This window comes from Lethenteron reissneri, chromosome 12, assembly GCF_015708825.2.
Source record: "Lethenteron reissneri isolate LAM-NWPU_2019-01 chromosome 12, ASM1570882v1, whole genome shotgun sequence".
Taxonomy (NCBI): domain Eukaryota; kingdom Metazoa; phylum Chordata; class Hyperoartia; order Petromyzontiformes; family Petromyzontidae; genus Lethenteron; species Lethenteron reissneri.
Genome location: NC_083790.1, coordinates 11,792,885 through 11,805,814, shown reverse-complemented (window position 1 = coordinate 11,805,814; position 12,930 = coordinate 11,792,885). Strand labels below are relative to the sequence as shown.

The following is a 12,930-nucleotide window of genomic DNA, read 5'->3' as shown; positions in this document are numbered from 1 at the left end:
TTCTTGCAGGAACTAATACATTTATATATTCCATCAAGGTCCTTAAGATCTTTTGATCTACAACTGCTCAGCACTCCCAGGTCTAGGTTGCGCTGTTTTGGTGAACGGGCTTTTGTTAGCGTGGCACTCAAGCTATGGAACGCCTTGCCACTTGAAATGCAGGCAATCAGAGTCGGTAGTTATGTTTAAGTTTGCTTTGAAAACCCATCTCTTTAAAGTGGCCTTCCCTCTTTAGTTTGGTCGGTTGCCCTGGTTCTGTTTGTTTCCTGCTTTTCATGCATTGCGCATTGGGATACGAGGATGGAATGCGCATATTTACATTTGAATTATTATTATTAGTTGAGTCAACAGGCATTGTTGAGGCAGTTCCGATGATGCGCTGAGTTGCCCCCCAAACGTGAACTTTAATTCACGACCTTCCAGTCGTGAGATGCGGCGTTCTGGCCACGGTGCCACAGCCCACATAGCAGTGGCTGGCTTGGTGGAGAGACTGGCCCTTGCCGTAGAAAATGTACATTTTTAATACTGACTTTGGGCCACCAGGGAGATGAGCACTGCTCTGCTACACACGTTTGCCAATGGGCGCACTTAAACGATATTAAAGAACGAACGTTAGGTGAATCAAACAGTTGGTATGGTCTTTGAAGAGCATGGCACAGCAACCACAGTGATGGATGTGCGGCATTTATTTATTTATTATTTATAACAGGCGGGAGCTCACTGAGATAATACACCTTTAGCCAAGGGACAGTGAGAAAATTAGAATCTTTGGGATATAGTGCAGATTGCAATACACAATGATTAAATACACATACATACGTATGTAGTGACTTCAACTGAGTCACAGACTACTCTTGGAGGCAACACATTTATTAATATCAACACAAGGGGTAACTGCCCCTTAACAAGATAGCAACCTATGGTGGTGGACCACCAGGCTAACTACATGAGTTACACTGGGAGTAGCTACAACTGGACCAGGACCACAGCTTGGGTCCCAGTCCTCGTATTAGTGACCCTGTAGGACGTAGAACGTAGAACGTAGATTTCTTGAGGATGAACAACAGCAGCCGGTCCCTCTCGGGGACCCGGCTTATATCCTCTGTGGCGTGGCTGGCTCCGCCCTTAGCCACGCCCACCTTCTAGAATCCTTAAGCAGGATCTCAGCCCTGACACGTGACCACCCCTAGCCCCCACTTGGGAACGCTGTGAAGACTTAACTGGTCACGTGTCCTCTGGGGTCAACCAGAGTGCCACGGCCTATAGTAACCTCATTCCCGTGGCCGGCACTCTCACACCCTACCCTATCCTGTAGGGGTCGGCACTGCACGCAGAGCGTGGTGCCATCACAGATCCCCTCTAGGGCCGGTACTGCACCCACATACACGTGGTTGCCCTGGTTCTGTGCGATGTCACTACATCGCACGCCGTGCCTCTCTAGGGCCGGCATTACTCAGTGACATCAGATATAACCCGTCAATAATTTTCACCGTGGCCAACGATCGAACTCAGGTGAGGAGGTCCATAGTGCAGTGCATGAACCGCTTGTGCCACCACTCCCCACAACACAGACACGTGTTTATTCATATTCAAAGACAAGTGGTGTTTGCGAGTACCTATGAAGGCCGGCACGGTACACGAGTGGGTGGGTGGGCCACCACCGTCCCCAGCCTCTTTGTCTCCCGAGTGGCGATGTTTTTACACACCGCACCAGGTACTCATTTGAGGCCTAGGGGAGGCCCAGGACCGGTTCAGATAATTGTCACTGGTGTTGGCCGTAAGCGGGAATCGAACTCGGGTGGCCAGGTTCGTAGTGCAGCGCTCTAACCACTACTCTACTGCTCTACAACACACACACTCACATTCATATCCACAGACATGCACACAGATACACAGAAACTTGCACACGCACCGGAAAACCAAACCAAAATCCACTCGACTGTTGAGACAATTTCTGTTAGCGAGCAGTTATTGTGGTCCAGTAAGACACGTGAGGTGGTCATGGGAGATAGAATGGCCCCTTTGTTTTTCGCGCAGCGCGGCTAAGGATGCCAATCTCACCAGCTGCTCGTTTTACGCCGAATTATCGGGCCATGCACCGGCCGCCGGGTGCGGACAGCGATTTCCCACTGGCATGCCTCGCTGACATTTCAGCTGCACCCACGCACGCTCAACTCACTGCTTCGCAGTGCCACTGTGCCACAAAGCCACCACACAAAAAAAACGTAAGATCCCCTGTACGGCCGAAAACAGATTGTTGGGGTAAGAGCTGTTAGCGCGTGTCCACCTTTCGGAGGCCGGCACGACACACGAGGGAGTGGGTGGCCAACACCACGCCTCGGACGCCTTTGTCTCACCAGTGCTAATTTTCACACACAGCACCAGGTACTCATTTAAGGCTGAGTCGATCTAGGGGAGGCCCAGAACCGGTTCACATATTTTCCAACTCTTATTGGTCGTGAGCGGGAATTTAACTTGGTTTACCAGGTCCGTAGCGCAGTGCACTAACCACTACACTACCGCCCTTTGTTACAGAGCCACCATGCTAACACACACACACAAGACAAACATCCATCACTTAGCTCAGTGGTTCTTAACCTTTACTGCAGCCTTGCGCCCCTTTGGTTCTCAATCGTGAATTTTTTAATAATGTTTATATACACATAGGTTTGAAGTTTTCGTGACTGCAGGGATCCATACTCTTTGGTTCTTAGGGTAAAGTCACGTAGGTATAAAATTAATTAAATCACGACGTTTCGGGCGCAACACAAGCATCCGTCATCAGGTGGGACAAGCGGGGAGAGATAGAGAGGGGGGTAGGGGAGGGGGGTGCTCACGAGCACTCTCCTCCACCCCCTCTCTATCTCTCCCCCCTTGCTCCCCCCCCTCTCTTACCTATATAGCCTCTTGTTACAGCAGCCATTTTGCCCACTTCAGCAATTGTTTCTTGCTGTGGTTGTCTCACCTGATGACGGACGCTTGTGTTGCGCCTGAAACGTCGTGATTTATTTTATTTTATACCTACGTGACATTACTGAAAGAACCAAAGAGTATAAACACATAGGTTTGATGAAACAAAGTAGTTGGACTTATGTGCCCGTGCTTAATTTGTGTTTTGATGATTAACCTTCGAGAAAGATCTTGCCACGTCTCGCACCCCAGAAAGGGCATCTCGCACCCCCAGGGGGTGCAGCGTGACGCCCAGGTAAAGAACCCCTGACTTTGCAAGATAGGCTGCTGCTGTTAATGAGCACCTACTAAGGCCAGCATTGACCATGGACAGGTGGTGACTATCACCATGTCCAGTTCAAACTGCAGCACATACTCATTACCGTTGAGTTGACCCTGGTGGAGTGACCGGGACAGCTTCAGATTCCACATGAGCTGGTCTCATCACTCCATCTCCCCCAGTGGTCGTCTCTTGGGGGCATTCCCTCCTTCAGCTGCCAATTCATCATCAGCGTCTCCCTACAGCTCCCACGTAAGAACCATTAGCATGCACTGATAAACACCCATTCTCATCATCACCGGCAATGCTCTATCCTATTGCTGGCTGAAGGCCTCCCACCAAGCCGTCGCGTCTTTCGCAGTCTCACAATGCAACAATTTATCGTAGCCCTTGCTCGGAAGATGATTGCATTGCTCCATCTGAGTGGTGGGTGTTGTCTCGGTCACGTTCCATCCTTTGGCTACCACTCTTATCATTAATATCCATCGCCGGACCTCATCCGCCTTGGTGATGTATCCAGGCAGGCCCATTTAGCTTTTCTTGAAAGTCAATATGTTTCAAATTTGTGTTTGTTCTTTGGCGAGTCCACTTGCTTTTGTTATCAGTAAATGTGTGGTTTAATCTTCATATATATGTACATATTTGCAGACTTGTTTCACATACCTACGTATGTGCTTAGGGAACAGAAGGTTTTCAGCCATTGCATACTTCTAGCTATTTCATACAGACCAATGAAGGAAATGGAGCAAATGCTAAAAAAGAGTACAAAGAAACATAAACGGATACAATATTGTAAATTAGACTTCTACCTCGAGGGAGACGGGAAGGGAGAGGCGGTTCACGTGGATTGGAGAATACATGCAAATCAGAGACATCGCTGTTAACGTTGAAGAAGAAAAGTGAGTGCACGTGGGCTGCAGACGACCACCGTGAACATCAAACAGAAATGACACAGTGAGATCAGGTCATGTGACGGGGCGTAATGGGTTTTTTGGCATCACAGGATGATGCAATATGGTGGCAGCATGGGTAGAGGTCTTCATCCAGCTGTTGATAGACACATGGTGCTGCTGCTGATGATGATGACATTAACTTGATGTTTCATTACATATCCAGCCAGGTGGTGCAGTGGTTGAGTGTGCGGTTTGCAATCAGAAGGATAGGCACTGAGCTTTATCTTGGTAAGATTGTTCAAATTAACGTAACTTTGTGCGAATGACAAGTGTGGTTGTCCTGTTCAAAGACTGTCTCCTGCCAGGGGATAGGGGGTTTTCCACCACTACATCAGGGCTGTAAACAAGAGGTGAGTGCTCATATTTGCAACAAAAAAACCCACTTTGATTTCACTTTATATGTGTTGCTTATTTAAAATCAACTTTCACGGTGTCCTCCCTCTACTGAAGCAATTGTTGATTCGTGTTCATTTCTATTGGTATGGCTCGAATGAATTTCCATTGGTGATCTTAAGGCAATAGTGGAAGTTCCACATTCCAATGGCAGAGAACAGACTTTCCAAAAGACGGCCCACTGTTGATTCCCCACAAAGAGTTGCTTCGGCTCTTGGTTCTCGTTGGTGAAATATGGCAGTGGTTGAATGGACCACCCAGCCAGGAGTTGAACTCTTCCCTCTGAGTGTGAGATAAGTGCTATGAGCACAGCACCCCCCCAGGCAGATTGCGTGTTTAAGCCTGAAGTGGTTTTTGTGTGTGCGTGCCTTTTCACTTTGGTAGATGTATTGTGTCCTGTACTCCTACCTCTGATTATTCTCATGCAATTTTACGAAACTCTTTTGGAAAAAAAAATGCTACCCCAGTGGAGTTTTAAAAATAAGAGTTTTGCAAATAATGTGATCGGTTGCTAAATACACACACATAAATATAATCTTGACACGTTCAAAACTGCGTATGCATGCATATGTTTATCTATACCACCATTATCAAGGAGTGATGAATATTTGAATGGTGAAATAGCCTTGAGTCGCATCCGTCTCCCCGGGTTGGCACTCGGCATACCCTGCAGGGAGATATTTCCCATTTTGACAGCGGAACATTTTCTAGGGCAATTACAGCAGCTTCAGTGGTTGCACGGTGTTTTATTACAATCTCTGCTTCCACGCGTTAGGATCTGTTGGGGATAACTCGGCCGTACATTTATACCCCTGAGTGTTTTTTTACCGTGATACGTTCGATGATTTGGGAGGTACGATGTATCGGTTCAAGTGACAGTGATCACTGCGCGTATTGCAAGTGGGGATTGTTTCCAAATGAAACGATGGTCGTTCCCTTGTTAGACCAAGTGAGAGAACATCGAGATCCGTTGAAACTTCCATTGGTGAGAGGAGCAGATAAGCAGAGATGGCCGTGGCAAGGGGCCGCATATCTCCGAGAAAGTAATGGCAGCTCCACATCCCCACGGCAGGAGTGAGTTAATCTGGAGAGGGCAAGCACTGTGGACTCGAGGGATATAGGGCCAAGTCAACTTCTGTATGGGAGCTGAACTTGCAAGATTGGACAGTGAGCCGCACCGCTCTATCGAGCACAGTAGTTCGCGACCAATGTTGTGTTCGTGGGATTTTTTCAATTGTTATTTTAGCTATGGCACTATTCGTAAGAGTCTACTCTTAAAGATGCTGATACAGGGTTTATAATATAAGGTTCATAGCGTAAGTAATGTATTCAGAAATTCCTGTAGAATTTACCACCGAGCTTCAGCAATAAGCTGTCATATAGATTGGCTCAGAGGACAGCTCTTTCTGTGAGGCTACCAAGTGGTCGAATAAGCGAAGATTTTTTATTATCATGAATGGAATTTTTATGATCACTATTAGTAATTAAATATGTGACGGTCACAACAACATGCAGCATTATGGGAATACGGCCAACATCTGGCTGTGCCAGTTATCCGCGACCTGTGACCCCACATCTGTGTGCGGGGGTTGAGGAATAAAATTCCTCCATAACTTACCCTAGTCCATTCCTCTTCCTCTGTATTATTTTATTTAGGTTTATTATTTCACCCGCCTTTAGTTTTTTTATTTTAATTTCCCCTCCATTGCTGGCCTAGGTTCTCGTGCTGCCTCCTGACCCCTAGCCTAGCCTCCTCCCACAATACCTTGTTCTAGATTTTTTCACCTCCACAAACTTCTTGAATTTTGTCCCCAGACCTTGCCAGCACTCACCCATGGGATTTGCTGGCGCTGAGCCTGTGTAGACCTCGCCAGATTCTGATCTCATCGGCCCTCTCCATCTCTCTGGCTGTGAATCTCATTGACACAAGGCCCATGGTTGGCGCTGGGTCTCGTGATTCTATCGTCCCTGGACGTCGGTGCTTCACCCATACACTTTGCTGGCACCTGGGGCCTTGGACTTGCTGCTCAGTTTGAGCGGTCTAAGTTTTAGCCCCCCCCCCCCTCGCTGCCTGCCCCCCAGTTTCGCGAGTGTTGCCAAAATGTAAAAAAATCAATTGACAGACCCTTCTAAAGTCGTTAAAATTGTCACGGTACAATTTACCGTGGGTTAAACACAGTAAACCGCCGCATGATCCTTAAAGCATACCTGGAATGGCTCCTAACTGCATCGTGCCATCGTGCCAGATTTGTTGCTAGTCGCCCTGACAACAATTGGTCACTTGGGAAACACAAAAAGGCACTGGATCTGGAGGTAAAATGACTACGGTGGCAACACTGAGTTTTGCTGGTTGGCTTTGGTTCATGGCTCCTGTCCCCTGTTTTGTGTTTGTAGTGCGTCTTGAGATGCAGTCACATTTATTTTCTTTGCGAGAATTAGTTTTTTATTACGCTGTAACATTTGACTAGGACAAGCTGAAATGTAAAACTGAATCAGGCTGCTGTGCGCATACACGCTGCGTGGATTATTAAGGGCTTTTCACGATGCCTTTCAGCCAACTATATTTTACCACTCATTATTTTCCATTCGGTCATGTTGATGTTTATTCATACGTCACTTTGCGTGTATGGAATACGCGTGCATGCGTTTGTAGGGTTTGCAGACCTCCTGCCCTGGAGATGAGTATTGTGGCTGGCAGATGGCAAGAGATTGATTCGTAGATATGCGGCAGGGTGGGACATGGAGGGGAAAGAGAGTGTTGTGTGTGTGTTGTGTGTGTGCTGTGTGTTGTGTGTGTGTTGTGTGTGTGTTGTGTGTGTTGTGTGTGTTGTGTGTTTTCTGGGTGTGTGTGTGTTGTGTGTGTGTTGTGTGTGTTGTGTGTGCTGTGTGTGCTGTGTGTGTGTTGTGTGTGCTGTGTGTTGTGTGTGTTGTGTGTGTTGTGTGTGTTGTGTGTGTTGTGTGTGTTCTGGGTGTGTGTGATTATGGTGATGGACGATAGCGGCGGTGCTACTGTTTTGCACACTCGTGAAACCCATTACGACCCTAATTGTGACCGTGCGTGCAATGAGACGCACACCAAATGATTCAAACTTTAAAGACCTGCGTATGTGAGTGCAATATGTTATACTCTCTGCTAAGTTGCATTTGCAATAGAGCGTCGCTTGGACTAGAGCTGATGTGAACCGATAAAAGTTGATCCAGACTGTTTCCCTTCCAAGCTAATGTGAGGAATTACTCATCATAATTAGACATTTTAATTGCGATGGCTGCCAAACTCTACAGAGCATGACCATTCCTGACTTGCCTTATCAACCGTGGAGGGATGATGGCCTGAGTTGAACCCAAAATAGGATTTGATCTCACAACCTTGCGAGCGTGATTTGAGCAATATACCAACAGCACCACCTTGCAGGATATTGTTAATACTGAATGAAATAGGATCGTAATTGTTTCATTTATTTTTCCAGCAATGCTTCACTGACTCCCGAAATTTAGGATCATTCAACAATGGGATCAATGGTAATTTATTCTTAAATGAGTATTTTAGTGACCATGTCGTGTGTGGGAGGAAACCAGAATACCTGGAAGAAACCAGCGCAGGAGGGGGCGACACGGACAAATCGGCACAGGTGTTTGTTGTGCTGCCATGCCGTGGCTACCTCGTTGATGTTTCACAGCAAACAATGCAATCTGTGATCGTCCGCCTGGATGTACAGCACTATACTGTGTCACTGGCACAGACAGGCAGCCCAACAGCCAAGGGGAAGCCACAACTAAATCGTGTCTCTTTAACGTCACCGCGGCTCACACCCAATTTACTATTAAGAGTACAGTCTGGGATTGTTGCTTTGCGAATATATCCATTTAAGTAATTTACAAACAATTTGGCAAAAATGTGGACCTTTGATGCCAGCACACACACGTCTTTCTCTTTTTTTGTATAATGCGCTGAAATTTTTTTTCACATCCACCGTGTAGCAGATGGTCAACAGGCCCGCATCATTCATGGGGGCAGATGCTGGGCTAGAACCGCAGTCCTCTGCAACCGGCGGCAACACAACAACCGCCGTTTGCCATTAACTGGCGGTGACTTCACCATGGCACTTGTGCCAGGTTAGGTGCACTTTAAGGTCACGTGAAGTGTCGACCGCCCGCTGGCAGGAGGTCACGGGACAGACCCAGGTGCCAAGGGTTGACTGACTGAGGTGACTGGTCGATGTCCAATTGTGTCCCCTACTGTGCCAACTCGCTGTGTTCATTGTTGTGGGCGTCGCTCCAACACACACTGCCGTTCAGCAACGTTGCGTTCCCTGCTGTTGTTTTCCGCTTGCGTTTCAGTCTAAGTTCTGACTTAAGTCCGTGTCTGTTTAAATCAGCTCCATCACATCGAGGGTTCCAAACAAAAGTGGCCGTTTGTTCAGAATAAGGGCCCTTGAGTAAACGGTTCCGAGCGCGCGAACACGCCGGCTCACACGGGTTTGTCGTGTTTGTGTGCCGCGTCCCAGGCAATGTTCGCTCGCTACGTGCCAGAGATCGCCGCTCTCATCCTCAACCGGAGGAAATACGGTGGCGAGTACCTCCCGACCCGCGGGCGCAAGTGAGTGCCAACCACTGACGTCATAGCTGTTCAGAGCACTATCACTCAACACTCCCCTCTGTCCGTGTGTGTGGACTGATCCCCATCTGTTCCACACTGCCTTTTACTCCCGTGGGTGGACTAATCCCCATCTGTTTACGGCACCTCCGATTAGCACGGTTGGCTACGTACGGTGCGAAAGAAGTTCAATATACATACTTAAGGGCTGTGACGATGCATCGATTCATTGATCAATGTTTATCCCTAAGCTCGTGATACATGCATCGAATCATCGGTCTAGGAATCAATGTTATTACATTTGTATATGCCATGTGAAATGTTAAAATTGTCCTTCCAGCCACCAGAGGCTGCTGCATTCAACACCGTGTCAAAATTTCGATGTAAAGCTTTCGTGACTGCAGGGATTCATCTTCTTGGTTCTTTCGGTAAAGTCACGTAGAAGGGAAGTAATAAAATAATGAAAATAAAACATAATAAAATAATTATCACGACGTTTCTTTCTTCACCTGAGGACGGCTGCTTGCGTTGTGGCCGAAACGTCGTGAGAATTATTTTATTATGTTTTATTTGTATTATTTTATTACTTCCCTTCTACGTGACTTTACCAAAAGAACCAAGAAGATGAAACCGTGTCAAAAGATAATCGATTTTATGAATCGAATCATGACCCCGAATCGTAACAGTTGATTACTTTGCAGAGGGGGGGGGCGAATAATTACCCCTCCCTCAGCCCCAATAATCAATATCATTGTAGTCAGTCTCATTACGATAAACATTCAGACCACCATTGCCATGAGGCATGACATATCCACTGCCAGGTGACGGCCTCTGTGCGACGTCACGGTCCTGCGGTGACACAATCCATCTGACGACTGCGAATAACGGATTCGTATGAGCATGAGTTGATGCGTGTATTATGAGGGCTTAACTGATATTAATGGTTTCATTCATGGTTGCACATGTAATATTATACACTGAAATTCAAATTGCTGGATTTCTTAGATCCCAACACATTTTTTATTCTCCCTCTCACACTCAATTTTGTCACATTTTACACAGAATTTCAAACAAAATAGTTTCAGTTCCATGCAATGAAGAATTGAGTTAGTCAAGTGAAATATAATTTAAAGGGTCCTAAGGGGTGAATATCATTCGTTTATAAGTATTGTTTGATGATTTTACTTCATAAATCAAATGTCTTTGTAAAGCGTCAGGTAAACGCGAGAGATGTATGTTATTTAATCTGTTTTCCTGCTCAGTGAAGCCACAAATAAATTACATCCGACTAATGCACGGATGTCTGACTCCCGAGTGGAGAATTTTTTTGTTTTAATTACCAAAATAGTGATTGTGTGTCATTAAATTTACATATGCGTTTCATCTCTGTGTGTACAGTATTCACGTCTGCACACACCGGTCTGTTCTTTCAAGTTATGTCAAGTGGCCTTTCCTCTTCCCTTGACGGCACTAATTTCTCAGCAACATTACTCCCTTAGGCCCTTTGAAATGTGCGTATTTTCTTTTCATCTCGGCGGACTTTCATTTTTTTTCATGCAGCAAAATTGATTGAAGTGCGGTGGCAATTAAAACATTTTAACTTCGTTAAAGGGCAGCGGACGTGCCGTGCAAGTTTGCGGCCTCAATTCGCTCTCATTGCTCCGGTGAGAAGCGCACGTCCTCGGCGGACAGCTGCTCTGCGGCGTCTGGGTGGTCTCTACGCTTCTCGTGAGCAAAATTGCCGCCTGGTAATACGTGCGGGAAATTAAATAGAATCGCGGCGCTTCACCCGAAACGTTCATGGCCAAGGAACCATCTTACTGTCATTTGCAAGCTTCTTCTTCCGACCATTTTCCACAAAGTCAACGTTGGAGGGAAGAAGCTGCCGTGGTCACCGGGTCTATGTCTTGGCACAGAGTTGGAATAATGGGGGCGAGATTATTAAAGGATCTGTCCAACCGGCGACCATGGTTAGTCGGGCAGGCAGGTTGTGCATGGTGCGAGGAAATGTGGCTGCTCCCACCTCTTTAAAGATGTCTGGCCACGTGTGGAAGAGTAGGCCAAATACCCCCATATATACCCATTTACTACGGCTTGTTGGACTGAGGTGGTGGGGGGGCGGGGGGGGGATTTAAGAAACCTGTTCCATTGTTTCAACTGCCACAACAGGGAGATGGAATCCAACCGGCCGCCTCTGCATGGCAAGTGTGCTGATCGGGTAAATTGTTTATGTTTATTGCTGTAGATATATATACTTGCAGCAGTCCGGTAACTGGTTTGTTAGAGTTTGTTTTGATTTCCGTTACTGGCAATGCAAGGGACACTTATTTTAACAACTCTCATACGAGGAGCAGAGGCCTCTCTTTGTCAGATCCATAGTAACTCGATGGGAGGTCACTCCGTCTCCTCTAGAATGCCCTTCTGGGACTCCTCATTGCCATTGCTCCCTCTCCCTGTGCACATACTGGCTCAAGCCTCCATCTGAATCTGACTCACGGCCTTTCCCAATCACAACACTCCCCCTCTTCCCTCCCCTCGGCGCTCGATCCACACTCTTTTTACGACATATTTACACATTCCTGCGGAGGGAGCTGGTAGGAACGTTGGGTTGCTCGGTCAATGGCCAGGGTCAACGGCGGCGTGGTGTATTCCGCAAATATGCCCGACTGTGAGGGCGGGCACAAGCCGGCGTGAGTAAGTTAAACGTTGAGTTTTATAAGGGCACCACGGAGTGACCAGCCCCTCCCCACCCAGCCCCACCCCTCCCAACCCCGACCCAGCCCCACCCTCCCCACCCAGCCCCTCCCCACCATCCCCACCCAGCCCCTCCCCACCCTCCCCTCCCCACCCAGCCCCACCCTCCCCACCCAGCCCCTCCCCACCCTCCCCCCACCCAGCCCCTCCCTCCCCACCAAGCCCCTTCCCACCCTCCCCTCTCCACTCAGCCCCACCCCTCCCATTTTTGGATGCACGACGGACGGACACAATAATCCCCTGTGAGATGGTGGAACCAGTGGGTTCCTACCAGTATCAGTCGTATATCCTTTAGCCGCTGTTGCACAAGTCTCGCTTATTGATTAGATTCACCAAATTGCTTAAAAAGATGAAGATGATCGATTAAAATGGTGCTCGAGATGAATCGTCAAGTGGGAATGTTGGTTTTATAATTTATCGTCGTAAAATGTAATTTGATCAAATTAAGCAATGAAAGCTGTGAAATATTAACCAATTAAATAGAATGTGAACGTTTTGAACACTATTATGCTTTTAGAGCAATATGTACAAATTATACACTTCAAGGGACCATGGGCATTGTTTTAAGACCGTTAAATGCAACGCTTTGTCATAAATAGCCTGTTAATTAATATTTGATTACAATTTATCGAGGAGTGCACCATTAAATGCGATAATATCTACTTTATCTATTCTGCCACGACGTTCAATAAAGATGATGCCTGAATAATTACCCGCCAATTAGTCACCATTCAAGGGATGTTTAAGCACCTACAAAATTACGGTCAATTTCATAACTGATTACTCTTTAAAGACTGCTATTAAATAAATAAGTATCCCGTATATCCAAGTCACAGTTAAAGTGTAAACCTTTAAGAGTCTCGATGCTTAGCAATGTGTAGATTAGTGGCACTGGGCCTCAGGTTGAATCTCCACAATCATATGGCAGATGCCAGGCAGAGGAGTATTTTTTTATTGACTTAAAGTTGATGATCAGTAAGAATGGGGGTTGTGACTGAAATTAAATT

General features: G+C 46.8%; 1 protein-coding gene across 1 annotated transcript in view; it reads left to right on the top strand.

Annotated features, from left to right (window-relative positions):
* LOC133341908 (calcium-activated potassium channel subunit alpha-1-like) overlaps positions 1-12,930 on the top strand; it is a 160,039-nt gene that overhangs the window by 70,205 nt on the left and 76,904 nt on the right. The window contains 1 exon segment of the mRNA XM_061550729.1: positions 9,081-9,172. Coding sequence (XP_061406713.1) covers positions 9,081-9,172 — 92 coding nt within the window.